General features: G+C 36.5%; 1 protein-coding gene across 1 annotated transcript in view; it reads right to left on the bottom strand.

Moving 5' to 3' along the window:
- The window catches only part of LOC142140242 (zona pellucida-like domain-containing protein 1), a 69797-nt gene that overhangs the window by 35555 nt on the left and 17431 nt on the right, over positions 1 to 16811 (bottom strand). Inside the window, exon 2 of the mRNA XM_075198067.1 lies at positions 8575 to 8795. Coding sequence (XP_075054168.1) covers positions 8575 to 8795 — 221 coding nt within the window. The remainder of the gene's footprint in view (positions 1 to 8574; positions 8796 to 16811) is intronic.

Below are 16811 nucleotides of genomic sequence, written 5' to 3'. Positions count from 1 at the left end.
CCTAATGAGTGAGTACTAATGTATATTTTACTCTAATTCTTTTTTCTGATTGAACCATTCCACCATTTCATTGATGTGAATGCAGATTTTCAATTATCTCGAATAATCTTTTCCTGTAACTACTGACCTCCCACTGTCATTCTACATCATTGCAGTCCATATATTTCTGCGCATACCACTTTAATACAACCTGGGCTGTCGGCGACAGACCAAGGATCCTCTCAGCTAAGGTGAGCCCTGTATTCAAAATCCACCTTGAACTTCTGCATTCTTTCATGGAGTTTGGGCTTAGCTGCAGAGGGTACGCAGGTCGCGGTTCTCCAAGACAGTCACCGGTGTAGAGACAGTAGTAGACAGGCAAAGACAGGCATAGACAGGCGTAGTCAGGCAGTCCAGGTCAAAGCCAAACAAGCGGTGTGGTAAACAAGGAGGATTCAGTGAGAAGTCAGGTCAAGCCAAATTGTCAAACCAGCTGGGCAGCGAAGTACAAAATGCAACACAGGATACTGGTAACAGGAAGCCGAGTCAGAACCAAAGAACACAGGATCAGAAGTTCAGAATATGCTGGAGTAGGAGTGAACCAATAGTCTGGCACTTCACAGGTGTCAGAGGGAGCTATATAAGCCGTGAGGTGCACCCTGATTGAGTGATGGAGATTTGGCCTCAGACAAGCTGACAGTTTTGCAGAGAAAGCATCCCACTGCCTAGCAACGGGACGTGACTGAAGAGAGCATGGGCACATACAGCATGCAGGAGAACAAGGAAGCTTCCCGTTGCTAGGCAACGGGATTCGGCTGCCGAGAGGGTGCAGGCGTCCGTCTCCAGCACCAAGTGTCAGTGCGGAGACGGCAACTGACAGTACCCCCATCCCCTGAAAGAAGAAGAGTTGGAGGTCTGATTCTTCAAAAACTTAAACAGCAGGTGAGGAGCATGTAAATCCAGGAGGATAGGTGATCAGTGCAGTAACAATGGAGGAACATATCCAAGTCCTGGTTGACCCGCTCAGTCTGACCATTAGTCTGGGGATGGTATCCCGAGAAGAAATTTAACTTGCATCCTAAATTGTTGCAAAAGGATCTCCAATATGAAATTAATTGAATTTCTCTATCAACGGGGCAACCGTGAATCCGTAAAAAACATTTTTAATGAAGAGAGTGGCTAGATCAGCAGCAAATGGCAATTTCTTAAGAGGAATAAAATGTGCCCATTTGGAAAAACAATTGACCATCACCCAAATAGTATTGAAGCCATGACTATTGGGGTGGTCATTAATAAAGTCTATGCGAATGCTTGCCCAAGGGGAGTTTGGAACAGAGAGCAGAAGAAGAAGCCCAGCAGGAGCATGCCTGGGTGTTTTGTGACAAGTACATTCTCTGCAAGCTGCAACATACTTGTGAATGTCAGCATTCAAGGACGGCCACCAATAGCTGCGGGACAAAAGGGCAATAGTTTTCTTAACCCCAGCAAATCTGGAATCGTGAGCCCTAGCCAACAGTGAGGAACGGAGATGGGTCTCCACAAAAGAGTGTCCAACAGGAGGTGTCTTAACTGAGGATTTAGTCAAGGCCAGAATTTTCAGTGGTTTGATGTTAGGTCTGACGTCTGAATGGCAGGAATCTGAATGATCAAAAGACCTAGATAGTGCACCAGCCCTGGAATTTTTTGACCCGCACAATAAGCCAGGATCACTGGAATCTAGAAAAAAAAAGTGACCAGTGGGCCTGACGAGGGTTAAGGCACTGAGCAGATTCCAGATAGGAGAGGCTATTAAGATCTGTGAACACCGTAATAGGATGTTGAGCGCTTTCAAGCAGGTACCCGCCCTTCTTCCAAGGCTATCTTGATGGCCAGGAGCTCCTTGTCCCCGATGCTATAGTTGGCCTCACTGGATAGAAATTTACTTGAGAGAAAGTCACATGGAGAGAAAGAGCTAACAGAATTCTTCTGAGAGAGAACTGCTCCCACACCTACCAAGGAATCATTAACCTCTAAAAAGAACAGTTGTAGTTGGTCAGGCTATCTCAAGACAGGAGCAGTGGCAAAGGCTTCCCTAGGAATTTTGAAGGTCGAAACTACCTCCTGAGGCCAGTCCTTGGCTAGTTCACTTTTACGGGTAAGTGACGTGATGGGCGAGATTAACAACGAGAAGTTTTTAATGAATTGTCGGTAATAGTTTCAGATCCAATAAAACGCTGAGTAGTCTTAAGGCCAGAGGGTTGAGGCCAATTCAGGATAGATTCTACCTTTTTAGGATCCATTTGAAGACACATACTGGAGATTATAAACACGAGGAAGATCCAGAGAGAAGTCAATTCAAGCCAAATAGTGAAACCAGCTGGGCAGCGAGGTACAAAATGTAACACAGGAGAATTTTAACAGGAAGCAGAGTCAGAACTGAAGAAGACAGGATCAGAAGTTCAGGAAGTGCTGGAGTAGGAGTGAACCAATACTCTAGCACCTGACAGGTGTCAGAGGGAGCTATATAAGGCGTGAAGAGCACCATGATTGGATGATGGAGATTTAACGGTCAGACACGCTGACCACCGACAGGTGTGCAGAGAAAGTGTCCCGTTGCCTAGAAATGGGAAGCGACTGAAGACAGCATGCAGGAGAACAAGTAAGCCTCCCATTGCTAGGCAATGGGACGTGGCTGCCGAGAGGGTGCAGGTGTCCACCTCCTGCACCAAGTGGCAGTGACAAAGTGGCAGTATGGCATACCACCATATAAACCCCCACTTCAACCATTGCTCACACCACACAATACAAGGTTATACACACACTCATACTACAATAGCTGACACACACACACAAACACACACACACACACACACACACACACACACAATAACTTACATATTTATAAACTGGCAATGAATCTAATGTATTGTATTAACATCTATGCTTTACCATCTATGCTAATAGAGTAAATAAAACTTATATAATACTATTATACTAATATACTTATAAAATACCGTGTTTTATATTATGTATATAATTGTTACATTTAGAATGATCATTAGAATAAAAAACATTTTATCTGAATCTACATCTTGTGTGCAATCTTTCTTGAAAATATAACTATAAGCTTATAATATAAAAATTGGTCCTGTGGATTTAAAGCAGAAAGGAAGTATATTCCTTGGGTTAAATCTGAACTACCTTTGTGAAGAGTTTGTCAATGGTAATAGTCATAAATACATTATTTAATGGTCATCAACAAATTTTCCAGACTATTAGGTCCTCTCACCCTTTAGCAGTAACTTACATGTATGTTTTTGAACTAACAAATATTTTAGTCATTTGCACACATTAGTAGCATGTAGACATCCAAAAATATGTGAATGTAGCACAGAATAAAGCTCATCCCAAAATTTCTAAAATATTGCCAGTCCCTCGACATTTGTCTACCCATCTCCATAAGGATTTAAACACACTGTTTCATTGTACCCATATGCAGCAGTGACAGCATTGCATGAAGGTAAAAAAACATAAAAATAAAATGCAAAACAGTTATTCTGTGTGACATTACTTCTCCCAATCTGCCTCTCTAAAAGCAGAGAGGTGCAAGGGGGAAATACAACTCAGTCTGAGAACAAACTAAGAAATGAGGTTTTCTACTAAACGTGCAGTTGTAAAAAATTAATTTTTGGGTTTAAAGTCTACATGACTCCCTTAGTGTCTATTATAATAATATAGCCTAATCTTCATCCCACTTTAACCAGAACTCATAAAGGTTCTAACAAATCCTATGTCTATGCCCCTTGGTACACTGACAACTGACAATACTAAAATTAATTTCACTACTCCCCAGATCACTCCTTCCTTACCTTATCATATTTGTAAATTATTATTTTTCATTGAGCTTGGATGTTCCACCACTATCTATAACTGAACTGATCACACTGACCCTTTCTCATGCATCTTGAGTTTCCTGAATTTTCCATTGCTCATTTCATCTTCAACTTTCAACAAACTAATGTTTTTAGCGAAGATTACAGTGCTCTTAGTTATTATCCTCCTTAAAGGTACCCAGGTTTCAACTTGTTCACTGTAGCTTACTCCCATTTCCCCTTTCAAGGTAAGCTCTCCATTTTTTGTATTGTTTATTTTTATTTGTAATGTTTGTGTAGCTTTTATAAATTGTAAAGTGCTACATAAATGGTATGTACTTTATAAATGCTGAATAATAATAATTAAAATAAATTAAAGGAGAGCAAAAGCAATAGCATAACTTAAATGCTCAATGTAGGGAGGGATTAAGTATCATCTTATTAATTTTTAATTCATAAATTAATATTTTACATGTGGAAATCCTTACATACAGTATATATTTGTAAACATTACAGATGGATCACTTTTTTTTAGCTATATGTTTTTATAGTATCAGACAAAGAAGGGTCAGGGTACCCAAGTTAATAAACTGTAATCAATAATTACTTACCCTTTCCCTTCTTTTCAGTCCTCAGCCTCTTTTTATTAAAAAAGAGCCACGAAAAATAAAAAGAAATCCTAAAAAATAAAACAAATATTTTTAAATCCACATGTTTTTTTTTCTTGATCACAACACATATTTTCTGTATCCCACATCTTCTTCTGTCTTTCCTTTATGGCCTAATGTAACAAAGATAATAAAAGTTTCAAAGGCCTGGAAAACATACTCTCTAAGGATATTGTCAATTACGGACCTATTTATTATTAAGCAGCAATGGGACTAGTTTTCTATTTTTGCTAAATGCAGCAATAGAAAAATTCCTATCGCTGTCAGTGATACTAGCCAGCAGTGGTAAGATTTATTTTATAGCTTCGCCAGGCCAGTATGATGGGATCTTCTCATGTTTGACCTGGTGCCGGTTATATACATGTGCTCTCATGTTTGACCTGGTGCCGGTTCATACATGTGCATTGGAACTGGAAGCCCATGCTTGGGTTTGGGCTTCATTTTCAATTTAAAAAATATATAAAAAAATATGTAAAAAAATGGAAGAAAAAAGTAATAATTTTAATATATTTAACTTAGGACAAATGCTTCATTTAAAAAATAAATAATGATTCCTTGCTATCGCCATGCTAAGATATTTATAGTGATAAGAGGGCAACAGTGGTACCTGTACTGCCACTGTCCTTGTTAAATGGGCTTTGGGGAAGCTTTCTCCAGACAGACTCAGCGGAAGCGTTCTCCGGCGAAATCTATCACCTGCAGGAAGGACTTGATAGATAGCGAAAAGCCCTATCTCTGGCAGAAATACCCAGCTTTCATAGATAGGGTTTTCTTTTAATTATTAAACAGTCCTCTAAGAGATTTTTATTAACATCAAAGGGTTAGCTACTCTTCAATTGATGACAAACTCTATGGTGATGGAGAGTAGAGATATAATATTCCTTATAATTCTTTACTCCTTATAAGGCATGTTCTTAATGAATACTCAATTAATACAGATGATATCTATAACTAATGGCCTAAATGCTTTTACTGTAATAAAAATATCACAGTATAATGTTACTCATAGATTATGAAGATTTTTTTGCAGGCACTTAAAACACATTTCACAGCAAATTATAAATCGGTTGTAAAACTTAACATGAACATTTGCCGTTTACAAAAATTATTAAAATTTTTGTTTTTACTTTTACAATCCTGATTCTATTAATGAAAAAAAAAGCATTCTAGTGGTTATTATTAATCATTCTTTATGTCTAGCTGCAATAAAGGTTTTATTTATTTTTTTCAACTAAGAGAAAGAAAAGAAGATGTTGGGATCAAGAAGAACAATCATATGGACTTACAAATATTTGTCTTTTTCATCTTTCTTTACAGTTTTTATTTTATTTTTATTTTTCTGTTTTTTTTAAAAATGGTGAAATGATTCGTACAGCTGTAAGAACACAAAAAGCAAGGAAGGAACATGCAAATAAAAAAAGAACATTAAAAGCATTTTTCCTGTTAGTCTGTAAATAATCAGTAATTTAATTTATAAGTGAAAAAGGATGAAGTTAAAAAAGATAATACAATATGAACTTGTGGATCTTTATACCAGGTATGTCTTCAAATATTAATCTTAGTATATGACTGTATACTGTCTTCATTGCATGCCTATAAATGTAATTATGTCCCTACTTATAATGATCAGGCTGATAGTAAAAAATGCTAATTCCTAAATGATCAAATTACACAATATATTCTGCATAATCTACACTTCTCACATATAATCCCATAATAAATTATTTCTTTTTTCCACTGGGGATCCCAATAATAGAATCCCTTTAGTGGCCGTTTAACCAGACATGTATGGTCCAGCTACAGGTCTAGTCTATCTGCCGATTACTAGCGATGACGGCTGAGTATGCATGCTATTACATGTGTTTGCAAAGAGGAGAAACTGTAAAAATGTATTTTATGTGCAGTAGACATTCATAACATACGAACAAATGTATTTCCCCGAAAAAACACTATTTTTGTTTATTTTTTAATGTTTTATCATTAAACTATATTATTAAAAGGTGTCATTTATTAATTAGTTTGTTTAGGTGCTTTCTTTTGTGATTTTATATTCCACATTTGTATTGTACGTATCCTTCAGTGTCTTGTATAGTAGAGCAGAACAGACCTACACCCATATTCATAACCACATGTATCTTCACATCTGCTCCTTGCTAAATTTGGGCATACTTATACCTGATTTACGTGGGTTTTTATGCAAACGCACAGTGTGCTAAGTGGGCCTGAGTCATTAAGGAGAGTAAAACATAAAAAAGGAGTAACTTTGCACCTGGGCAAAACCATGTTGCATTGGAGGGGATGGTAGATTTATAAAGTGGCGAATGATTTATAGTTGGGATAGGGCAAGTACTACATCAGCTTTAAATTTCAGTGAAAAAATAAAACTATCAAGTATTTGTGTGCTACATGAAAAAGCAGCCAGTATTTTCCTTATGTGCAAAGTAATAAACTAATTTGCACCCCTTGCATTGCAACATGGTTTATCCATGAACAAACTTACTCGTTTTATTTTTACTCGCTCTCCTTAATGACTGAAGCCCAGTATACGTGTCTTGATGACTCAGGTCCTACAAGTTCATAATTTGTTATCTTTTTTAACTTTTTTATTTACCTTGAGAAAGACTCTTTTTGAGTTGGTGTGTTAACAGGGGAGCTATTTAGATACAACGAGAAGTGTGAAATGGTTTGTGAGAAGCTCACAACGACAACTCCATTCCTGGTGAGAGCTGTCTGATATTTGTGAATGCCTCCTACCTTTTACCATCTGGTACATACCTCTTTATCACAGAGATCGTGTAGAATGTCATTTGATTTTATCATGAAATTTTAAATTTGAGTGTATTAATATAATTTTCTACATGTTTTATAAAATTGGGACTACACTATTATTTTTGGACTATTACATGTAGAATAAAAATGGCAATGTTGTTGGTCTTTTGAGAAAAGACATCTTTCACATACTTTGCCAATTTGGAGCACATAAGGTCCTTGGGAAGAAGTTATAAAGGAGGAAAAGGGTTCCTTTGGAAAATAGTCGAGTGAAGTGAAGTCTCCAGCAGTACCATTGGAAACTAAAAATATGATGAGCCCTTTTGCATCTTTTATCTCTTGAGTATAATCACATGTGGATAAGAAGGAGTAGGAATTTTATTATGAACTGTAGCATTATTGTTGTTTCTGATTAAGAGTACTCTGTGATGGGGTTTTTATTCTAGGAAGCACCTATGTTTAACCTCTCTTTTACATTATATTGTGCAATTTGGCAGGTTTTGGTGTTACTGACTTGAGGGAGAAGGGGCAGCATCCTAGGGCACGCCAATAGATTCAGCATATTTTTTATCAGGTTTTTTTTAATGTCACTCAATTAAAATTTACATTATCCATTATTGTTGATCAATTAAGATTTTAATTGTATTTAAAAAAACTTGAGTATCCTTTATAGGAATACACTTAGTTTCTCTTATTCTTGGTTGTACATGATGATATGGTAATCATGGGTGCACCACCTATTAAATATGATAGGATTCAGTGATGGTCCTTATCATGTAGCAAAGAAAGTTAATCCTGCCTACAAGAGGACCACCCAATGGTTAGTAGGTGACCAAACATGTCCCATGTTGCCACTAACCACTCTAAGCAACAACTAGAGGAATACATGCAGATATACAAAATACACTTAAAAACTAAATTCATTTTACAAAAATATAGTTATATTAAGTAATTAGACCCCAGCGATAATCTATCTAAAAAATAACTACCTTTAGTGCATTGAACAGTAGAACTAAATAACTAAGTAGGACCTTTTAATAAGAAAATACCCTTTTCAAAACTGTGGTTAACTTGTAATTTAAATATATTCCTACTGCAAGCGGAACTCAGTGTGTATAAGAGTACAATAGATTTTCAGATCTGTTTGGTAGATTGTTTGCACTTAAGAAACAGGCCATATCCACTATTGTAACATCTAAGTATTCCTGGGTGGAATATGTAACAAAATAATTTTAGAGAAAACAAATGTTGGAATAAGGAACACCTCATATAGCCAAATTGTTGCTATTTAGAATAGATTTGCTTACCACTAGGCTATTTCCACAAGATTCCAAGGTGCTCAGGTTGATGGTAAAGATCACCACTGCAGGAAAGGTGTTGTTGTTTATGAAACCTCTGCAGTGTGCATCTCCATGTTTCCCATTAAGTGATAAGTCTGTTTCTGAATAACCAGAAAAGAGAACTGTGCAAAAGTTTATCTTCATTGTAATTGTCTGCACTCCGCAGTAGACACTGATATCTCTTTCCGCTGAAAATGACAAACACAAAAATAAAGAGCACATATTATGGTGAAAACTGAGAGCCAATAACATCTTAGACTTGCTGCATAAATGTGACTTGCATTTCTTTTCCTTAATTGCAGTACATGAAAATGTTATTATTAGATAAATATTGTATTACATAGACATAATGAACATGGCCAATCTTGTAAATAGTTTCCAACAAACTTTCCCACATCTATTTAAACAAATAAAAACTGTGCAAAGGTTTTAGGCAGGTATGGAAAAATGCTGCAAAGAATGCTTTAAAGAATAGATTTGGTGTGACCACCCTTTGCCTTCAAAACAGCTTCAGCACTAGGTATACTTGCACACAGTTTTTGAAGGAACTTGGCAGGGAGGTTGTTCCAAACATCTTGGAGACCTAAACACAGATCTTCTATGGATGTAGGCTTGCTCAAATCCTAAATAGTTCTAAATGACATTGGTTGTCTGTTTGTGGTCATTGTCCTGCTGCAAAATAAAGCTGGAGATAATCAGACGCCTCCTTATTGGTATTGCATGATGCATAAGTACCTGCCTGTATTTCTCAACATTGAGGACAACATTAACCCTGACCAAATCCTCAACTCCATTTTCTGAAATGCAGCCCCAAACTTGCAGGGATCCTCTACCATGCTTTACTGTTGCCTGCAGACACTCATTATTGAACCGCTCTCCAACCCTTCAGCGAACAAGCTGCCTTCTGTTGCAGCCAAATATTTACAAATTTGACTCATCAGTTCAGAGCACCTGTTGACATTTTTCTGCACTTCAGTTTATATGTTTTCGTGTCCTCTCAACCATATCAATCAGGGCATGTACTGGGCTCTTATCTTCTCAACACTTCTGATACAGTTTGCTCTATGTCTGTCTCCATTCATAGCACCTTTTGTTTTTAAAAGGACACTTATGAGCCCTTTCCAATTGCAGCTGGAGTAGGTTCTCTGGCACACTGCACAAGCCCTATAAAACCTCTTCACGACTAGGAAGACTCCAGGCGAGTGAAACCTGTGTAGAGTCTGTTACCTTGTTGTCCCTTCCCCTAGATGTCCACCACCCACCTGAGTGTGTGCTACTCCCAACACTAAAGGTACATGACTCTGGGAACTACTACCTCACTCCCCTTCAAAGCAGCAATTTGTAACAATACATTTGTTAACAATATATAATGGCATACAACCTGCCTAGTTGACAGATTCCACAATAATTTCAACACTATTAGCCAATTAATCACGTGTTGTAAAGTCATCTCATTCCTCTGGTCTCATGCAAAGTTCCCCAAATGCAACAATTCTGAATAATCAGACCCGTCTATACCATCACTAATAGATGGGGATGGATAATCAGCGATGTCTCAGCCAACTTTGTTTTTATCTGTCTAGGCTTACCTGAATTATGAGACCTTGGTGGAAGTCCTGCAGCGACCCACATGAAAATATTCCGGGAGAGCACTTCCCTACAATATAAATCCCCATGCCATGAGTTCCCTGGCAGATCCTTTAAGACTGGGCTTCTGACCAGTGACTCAGCTGCCAGCATGTCCAGTCAGACCTGCTAACAGCAGACCTCTTTCCAGTTGTGCTATGTGGACTAGTGTACTTGGCTTTAAGGTGTCTAAGCTCTCTGCACTTGAAACACCTATGATTTGACAACTTCACAGATGGACCTTAACCAACAGCAGCACCACAAAGCTTCTCTGACTGAACAGCACTATGATGCACCGCTGACCGAACAGGGCTATGAGGCATTGCTGATTGAACAGTGCTATGAGGCACCGCTGACCAAATAGCACTGGAAAATACCTAATGTTGAACACTGCTGGGAGGCACCTCAGGCTGAACAGTGCTGGAGGACACCTCGGGCTGAACAGTGCTGAGGAACACCTCATTGGGTAATGGGACCTCAGATTAACACATTAGAATGCTCTCTGCTATAGTGTTTACTAGCCCCTCAGAGAGGATGCAACACAACAGCTTTGTCACTACAGCAAGCTGAGGAACAGCATGCTTATCAGAAAGAGTCCTTATACAGCAACCGTTCAAGCTTTCAACTCTGCAACCTGATGACACCTTTCTAATTTGCATTCCACAAGTTCCTTTACAGAGGCTCTTTATGTTTGCACCTCTTGCTGAACCATGACAAGCATTTGTTTCAGCACAGCAATCTCTTCGTCTTTCTCCGCTGCTATCTCTTTAAGAGCTTCCACTGCTTTTTCTGTTTCGTCATACATTTTCTGCAGCTCATCTTTCGAATATTCAAAAACCACATTTCTTGCTCTCCCTGCTGCAATCTCTTTGCAGTCTCTTTAAGGTCTCTACTGTTTTTTCTATTTCCTCGTATAATATATTTTTTAATTCATGCAACTGTTGATTTGAGCTTCTCAACTTTTATTCAAGCCAGGAGATTTCTTCTCTAAAATATTTTTCAAAGCAATCATACTCTTCCCTGGCCACATAATATGACACATATAACACCAGGCTTGTGCAGAGAGTATGATATTTTTCAACTTTATCTCTACTCTGCAAACTCCCGTGCAGGTATTCCTCTATAACAGTTTTCTACAAACAATCACACTGTTTCCTGGCCACATAATCTGTTCCATGTAACACCATGTTTGTGAAGAGAGCATGAGATTCTCCTACTTCATCTCCCTCCTGCAAATTCCAGTACAATTTTTCCAATTTACCCTGTTGGGTCTAAATTTCAGTCACTCCTGTTTGTAAGCTTTCTTTTTGACATATTTTATTATTTTTCTTGCCTATCTTGGCTGAAATAAAGATAATTTGTACTGGAAACAACTTTTCTGTTTTATTGAAGCCTTTAAACCACAAGCTTGATCTTTACATTCATCCAGTGTTTTCCACAGACAATTAGTAAAACAAGCAGATGCTTTAGGCTCTCGCATAGGCAAAACAGCAGACTTCTGTTGACCCCAACCAACTCACAGCTGATCGAATAACCAAAGCATCACACTAGAAAGCTGAGAAATTTTTACAACTTTTGCGTTCTTTGAAAAACAAAAAAATTACTTTCGATTTACACGCAGGAAAATAGCAAACTTTTCTGGACCACACCTTCCTCAAAGCTCAGTAAATCAACTGGCGTGGCATTACAATGCCCAGCAATTTTCAAAACTTTAGCTTTCTTTAGAAAAAAAAATAGGTGCTGAACAGTTCACAGTAATGTTGCTCCTGCCTGTCTCTCCACAGGTAGAATATTTGCTTTCTCTGCGGCTGACAACCTTATAAACAGTTTGGTGCGTGATAGTGACATTCAGGACATTTCATTCACCACCACTTTTAGTCTGCATGGTTGGACAGCTGTGCATTGGCTGTCGCTGGTGATCTCACAATTACACCACTTGTAGAAATTCTGACACTTTGCGACACTAACACCTTTAGGTGATTCATACATGAACAACTTCTTGCTTCAAAACAAATGATGCTTTATTGTTTTCATCACAAAACAGCAGTCTTGTCAGGATGACACCAGTAAGCAAAATCGAGTTGCCTACAACTCCTGGTGACCCTAATGCTAACTATCACAGAAACCAGCAAACTCTTTTAGCATCCATCCCCCTTTATAATTTGAAAAACAGGTGTAAATACACAAAGCACCTCCCTTTGGTCTAATTAACCCATTAGATATATAAAAAAATAATCTCCCAAAGCGGAGTGGGAATACAACCTCTTGATAGAATATATACATGGGGAAAACCCACAAGTATTGGAAACATGTATGGGTCAGTACGTCCTTTCCCTAAAATATATAGGTGATGTTGTATAACCAACTATTTCAATCATTTAGCTCTTAGAGATTTTTGTATGATGATTAGTAATATATGTAATATTGACTAATAGGGGAATATATTGGATTGTTACTTGTACCCATTACATGATATGACTTATGTCATTGAGTTTTGTTGTATAAACATTGTAGTACTCATATATAAAAGAAGGATAAGAAAATGGGGGTTTATATTAAATTGCAATTTTACACCCCTTAGATATCAAAATTGAGTGCAATATTAAATAAATTAATAGTGTTTAGCAATTGAAACTGGTTTCCATGTCAACCGTTATGGTTTCAGTAACCTCCTAGGAAAGTTTTGATTATGTCAATAGTAGGAGACTCACATTACTATGGGAAAACAGGGAACATCTTAGGGAGCACGGGATCATGTGTTACTACATTGATATACTGTAGTAAATGCATATTAAGGTGATAGAATAAACTGGAATTAATAAAGATTGTCCCTAATATAAGTACCAACTTGAAATGCATAAGGTTTATGAATTTGCTTACAAACGGTTGCTATGGCAATCGGAACGAAGGTTGTGTAGTATATGTTTCATATTTTTTGAATTATCTGTATTAATGTGGATGAGAAGTATTGGATTAGGTAGTGATGGTAATATTATGCTGTTTTAGAGTTTTTTCATCAGTTTGTTATTATTAATGGAACAGACTTTTGGATTGGACATTTAATACTATTAATAGTAGGGATAGGTGCAAAGATTCCCACCTTGATAAAGATCCCAGAAAAGATTGAAACGTGTTGGTTAAAGAGGAGATGATCATTTGAGTGTACTTCTTAAAGCTGATTTTCAAAAGGGGCAGAGCTGCTTGAAGGATTTGAGAATGTATTAAGCAGCTGATGATATCATTACATGACTGACTCCAAAGAAAATCTGATAATAATACTTGCTAAATTGACTATCTTCTCCTTTGGGGAATTATGTATGCTCTATAAGATTTTAAAAAGTTTGTAGAGTATAATCCACCTAGATTTGGCTTCTTTCCTGTTTCTTCTGTTTTTTGAGCCTGTATCAAGAAATCTAAGTACAGAGGACAAAAGGGGAGAGCAACATATTTGAAAGGCCAAATTTCAACAGACATATTCTGTAAGCCTAATACCATTAGAAGTGTCATGGAAGATATTGTACCACTGCATGAAAAAAAAGTGTGTCATATACACTGAGGGTGTGTGGTAATAGTAGTCACATGGTGAAAGAACACCTATTTGCATGATTATTTAATATTGCAATGCTGTGACTTACTTCACTATCTTTGCTAGTGTTTCATTTCTTTTAATGTGCTATTTGACATCCTGAATTTGGAAATTGGTAGAGAATTAGAAGAAAAGAATATTCCATCATTTGGATTTCTTGGATGACATTTGGAGAGTATCCGAAAATGGACATTATGGGCCTGATTCATTAAGAAACATAAAGCAAAAAAATGAGTAACTTTGAACCCTGACAAAACCAAGTTGCAATGCAAGGGGTGCAAATGAGTTTATCATTTTGCACATAAGGAAAATACTGGCTGTTTTTCATGTAGGACATAAATGCTTTATTTTTACACTGATATTAAAAGTTGATCTAGGACATGCCCTACTCCAATTATATTTATGTCCTCACATTTTAAATTTACCTCTCCCTCCAATACAAAGGTCCAAAGTTACTCCTTTTTTTGCTTTACTTTCATTAATGAATCAGGCCCTATATGTTCAAATTAAATGACAAGTTATAGCGCCTAGATGTCTATAATTGTTTTTTACATCATTAGACCCTATTCTGCACATCTGTGTTTTAAAACTAGGACTCTTGGTCTGTAAGAACTTAACCATATGCAGCTTTCACCTGCAGTTACCCCGGGAGCTCACCTGTCACTACTATATATATATATATATATATATATATATATATATACTAATATATATATATATATATATATATATATATATATATATATATATGTGTATGTATGATGTATGTAAATTGTAGCAAATATGCCTATTTGCCACAGCTCTCCTGCATAGGTACAGGTAAGGTCCCGGGACCTCTGCAAGGAAAAGCTGCATACAGAGTTAATTCCCACACAGTCTTTTCCATAGCACATAAACATATGCGTGTTATTGATCTATGGTCTGTGATTGTTTTGCAGTGTTGGGTGGGGGTTAAAAGACTGCGTTGTTCATGTTATTTCTGACCATTGCTGGAAGAGCTGGCCAGTCAGTGGAGAGCTGGACTATACATATATATATATATATATATATATATATATATATATATATATATATATATAATATTGCTAGCTGTGTATGAGAACATCTCAGTTATAAATAAAAAAATAAAATAGATGTCACTATTTTCTTCATGTTCATAGTATTATTTAATGCAAAAGAAATCAATGTCTGAAATATATGTAGGTTATCAGAAGATTAAACAGTTAGAGTGTATAATTTCATGTTTTATCATTAGTCTGGAAGTTGAGCATCCTAATAGTCAGTTGCATCCATGCATTACATTTCAGTACACAAAGGAAATAATCAGAAGATATTCATATACCAATAGATAACAGATGTTTCATATGCAGCTTTTACTTCTAAAACTAATTTTTTCCTGATAAAGAAAATTGTTACCCTGGTGATGAGATTTCTAGTTTTGGATTTTCTTTCCAGTGGTTCACATTGAAATGTGCTTATCAGCAGCTGTATGATCTTACAAATGCCTAAGTGCGAGTACTATTTTTGTTGTGGTCTATTTCAAACTGAGGTTATTTATATATACAGTATACAGAACAATTTTATTTTGTTTAATTGTTTTAAATGTTATGTTAATGTGATATTTTCTAGTGTTTTTGTCTATTCACTTCCCAGGAGAAGTTGCAGACATATAGTTCTCTGCATTTTCTATCCCACATTTGTATGGTTATTGAAATGGTTATTGAAATGTATATATGAGTATATGTTAGTACATGTCTCTTTAAGAAACAATCTTATACTAACACATCATCTAGAAGGATGTGTAACAGTTTCAATGATGTTGCTTCATACTGTGCCTGATTCATCTGTCTTCAGACGTAAGTCCCGTTGAGTGCTGTATCTTGCGTGAAATTGCTCTGTGCATATTCAGAAATCTACTTTATGCTAGTGAACGCAATTGCATCCAATTAAAATCCAAAATGAGGTAAAATACAGTGAGGACATGCCGAAATTGAGGTTTTGCACATTCCTCCGATTCAAGCTTTGGGCGTCTCTTAGCTACCTGTTATTTAGCCATAAAATTTGCACCAGGGGTAACAGCATGGAGATTGACTTGTGCTGAAAAAGACGTATGTACTTTTACTTTCAGTCAAGAGCTGTGTTCATTTTCTGTATTAAAACAGAGCCTAACCAATATTTCAAAATCTTGCAGTTCGGGTGACAAATGGTACATAATCGTACTTTTTTAGAAAACATGTAACTATTCTGCCCTTTTCAACAAATCGAAATACGACATATATAAAAATAAATTTTAAATATACAAGCTTCCAGCACAATAAGTAAAACTGTAACATTATTGTGTTGCAACCTTGAATTGCATATTGCATATTGGATTTCATAACACTACCACACATTTACAGGTACATGTCTTACAAATGTCAAGCTACAATAAATATAGTATGTTACTGTTCAACGCATCAGTAGACAACTTAAAAAGCTAAAGAAAGAGAAATATAATTGGTAATCCATGAAATGTAACCTTTTACAGCACTTTTATAACAGTCATAAACACATCAATGATATGTCAATGTGTGTGCACTAGAGTAAAAAATAAATCAGGAACATTTTCACAGCAACAGAATCATTTTTTTAAACAATATTAAAATGATTTGTGAAAACGTGAATTGTAATGTATTTTTTTCATAATCATCTCTGATCTTTAAGAAAAACTGTTAAAAATGTAACTTACAATAGAATCAATATTTTATGTTAATAACACGTTGATTGATATCGCTGTGAATTAAATGTTCACTCTTAGCACTACTTAAGTACTTTTTCTTCTGCATTATATATTTTGAGGGAACCAGTAGTACCATTACAGAGCAACTGTGTGTATCATATTATTTTTATTATTTACAGGCAGTCTTTATGGTGTGTGCCAGATATTATTTTGTGTTGCACTGAACAGATCAGATTTTCTTTGCAGATCTTCATATGATGAAAGTGGGCCTGT

This window comes from Mixophyes fleayi, chromosome 2 (genome assembly GCF_038048845.1).
Source record: "Mixophyes fleayi isolate aMixFle1 chromosome 2, aMixFle1.hap1, whole genome shotgun sequence".
NCBI lineage: Eukaryota > Metazoa > Chordata > Amphibia > Anura > Limnodynastidae > Mixophyes > Mixophyes fleayi.
The sequence above is the reverse complement of the archived record's forward strand: the minus strand, read 5'-3'. Positions and strand labels throughout refer to the sequence as shown.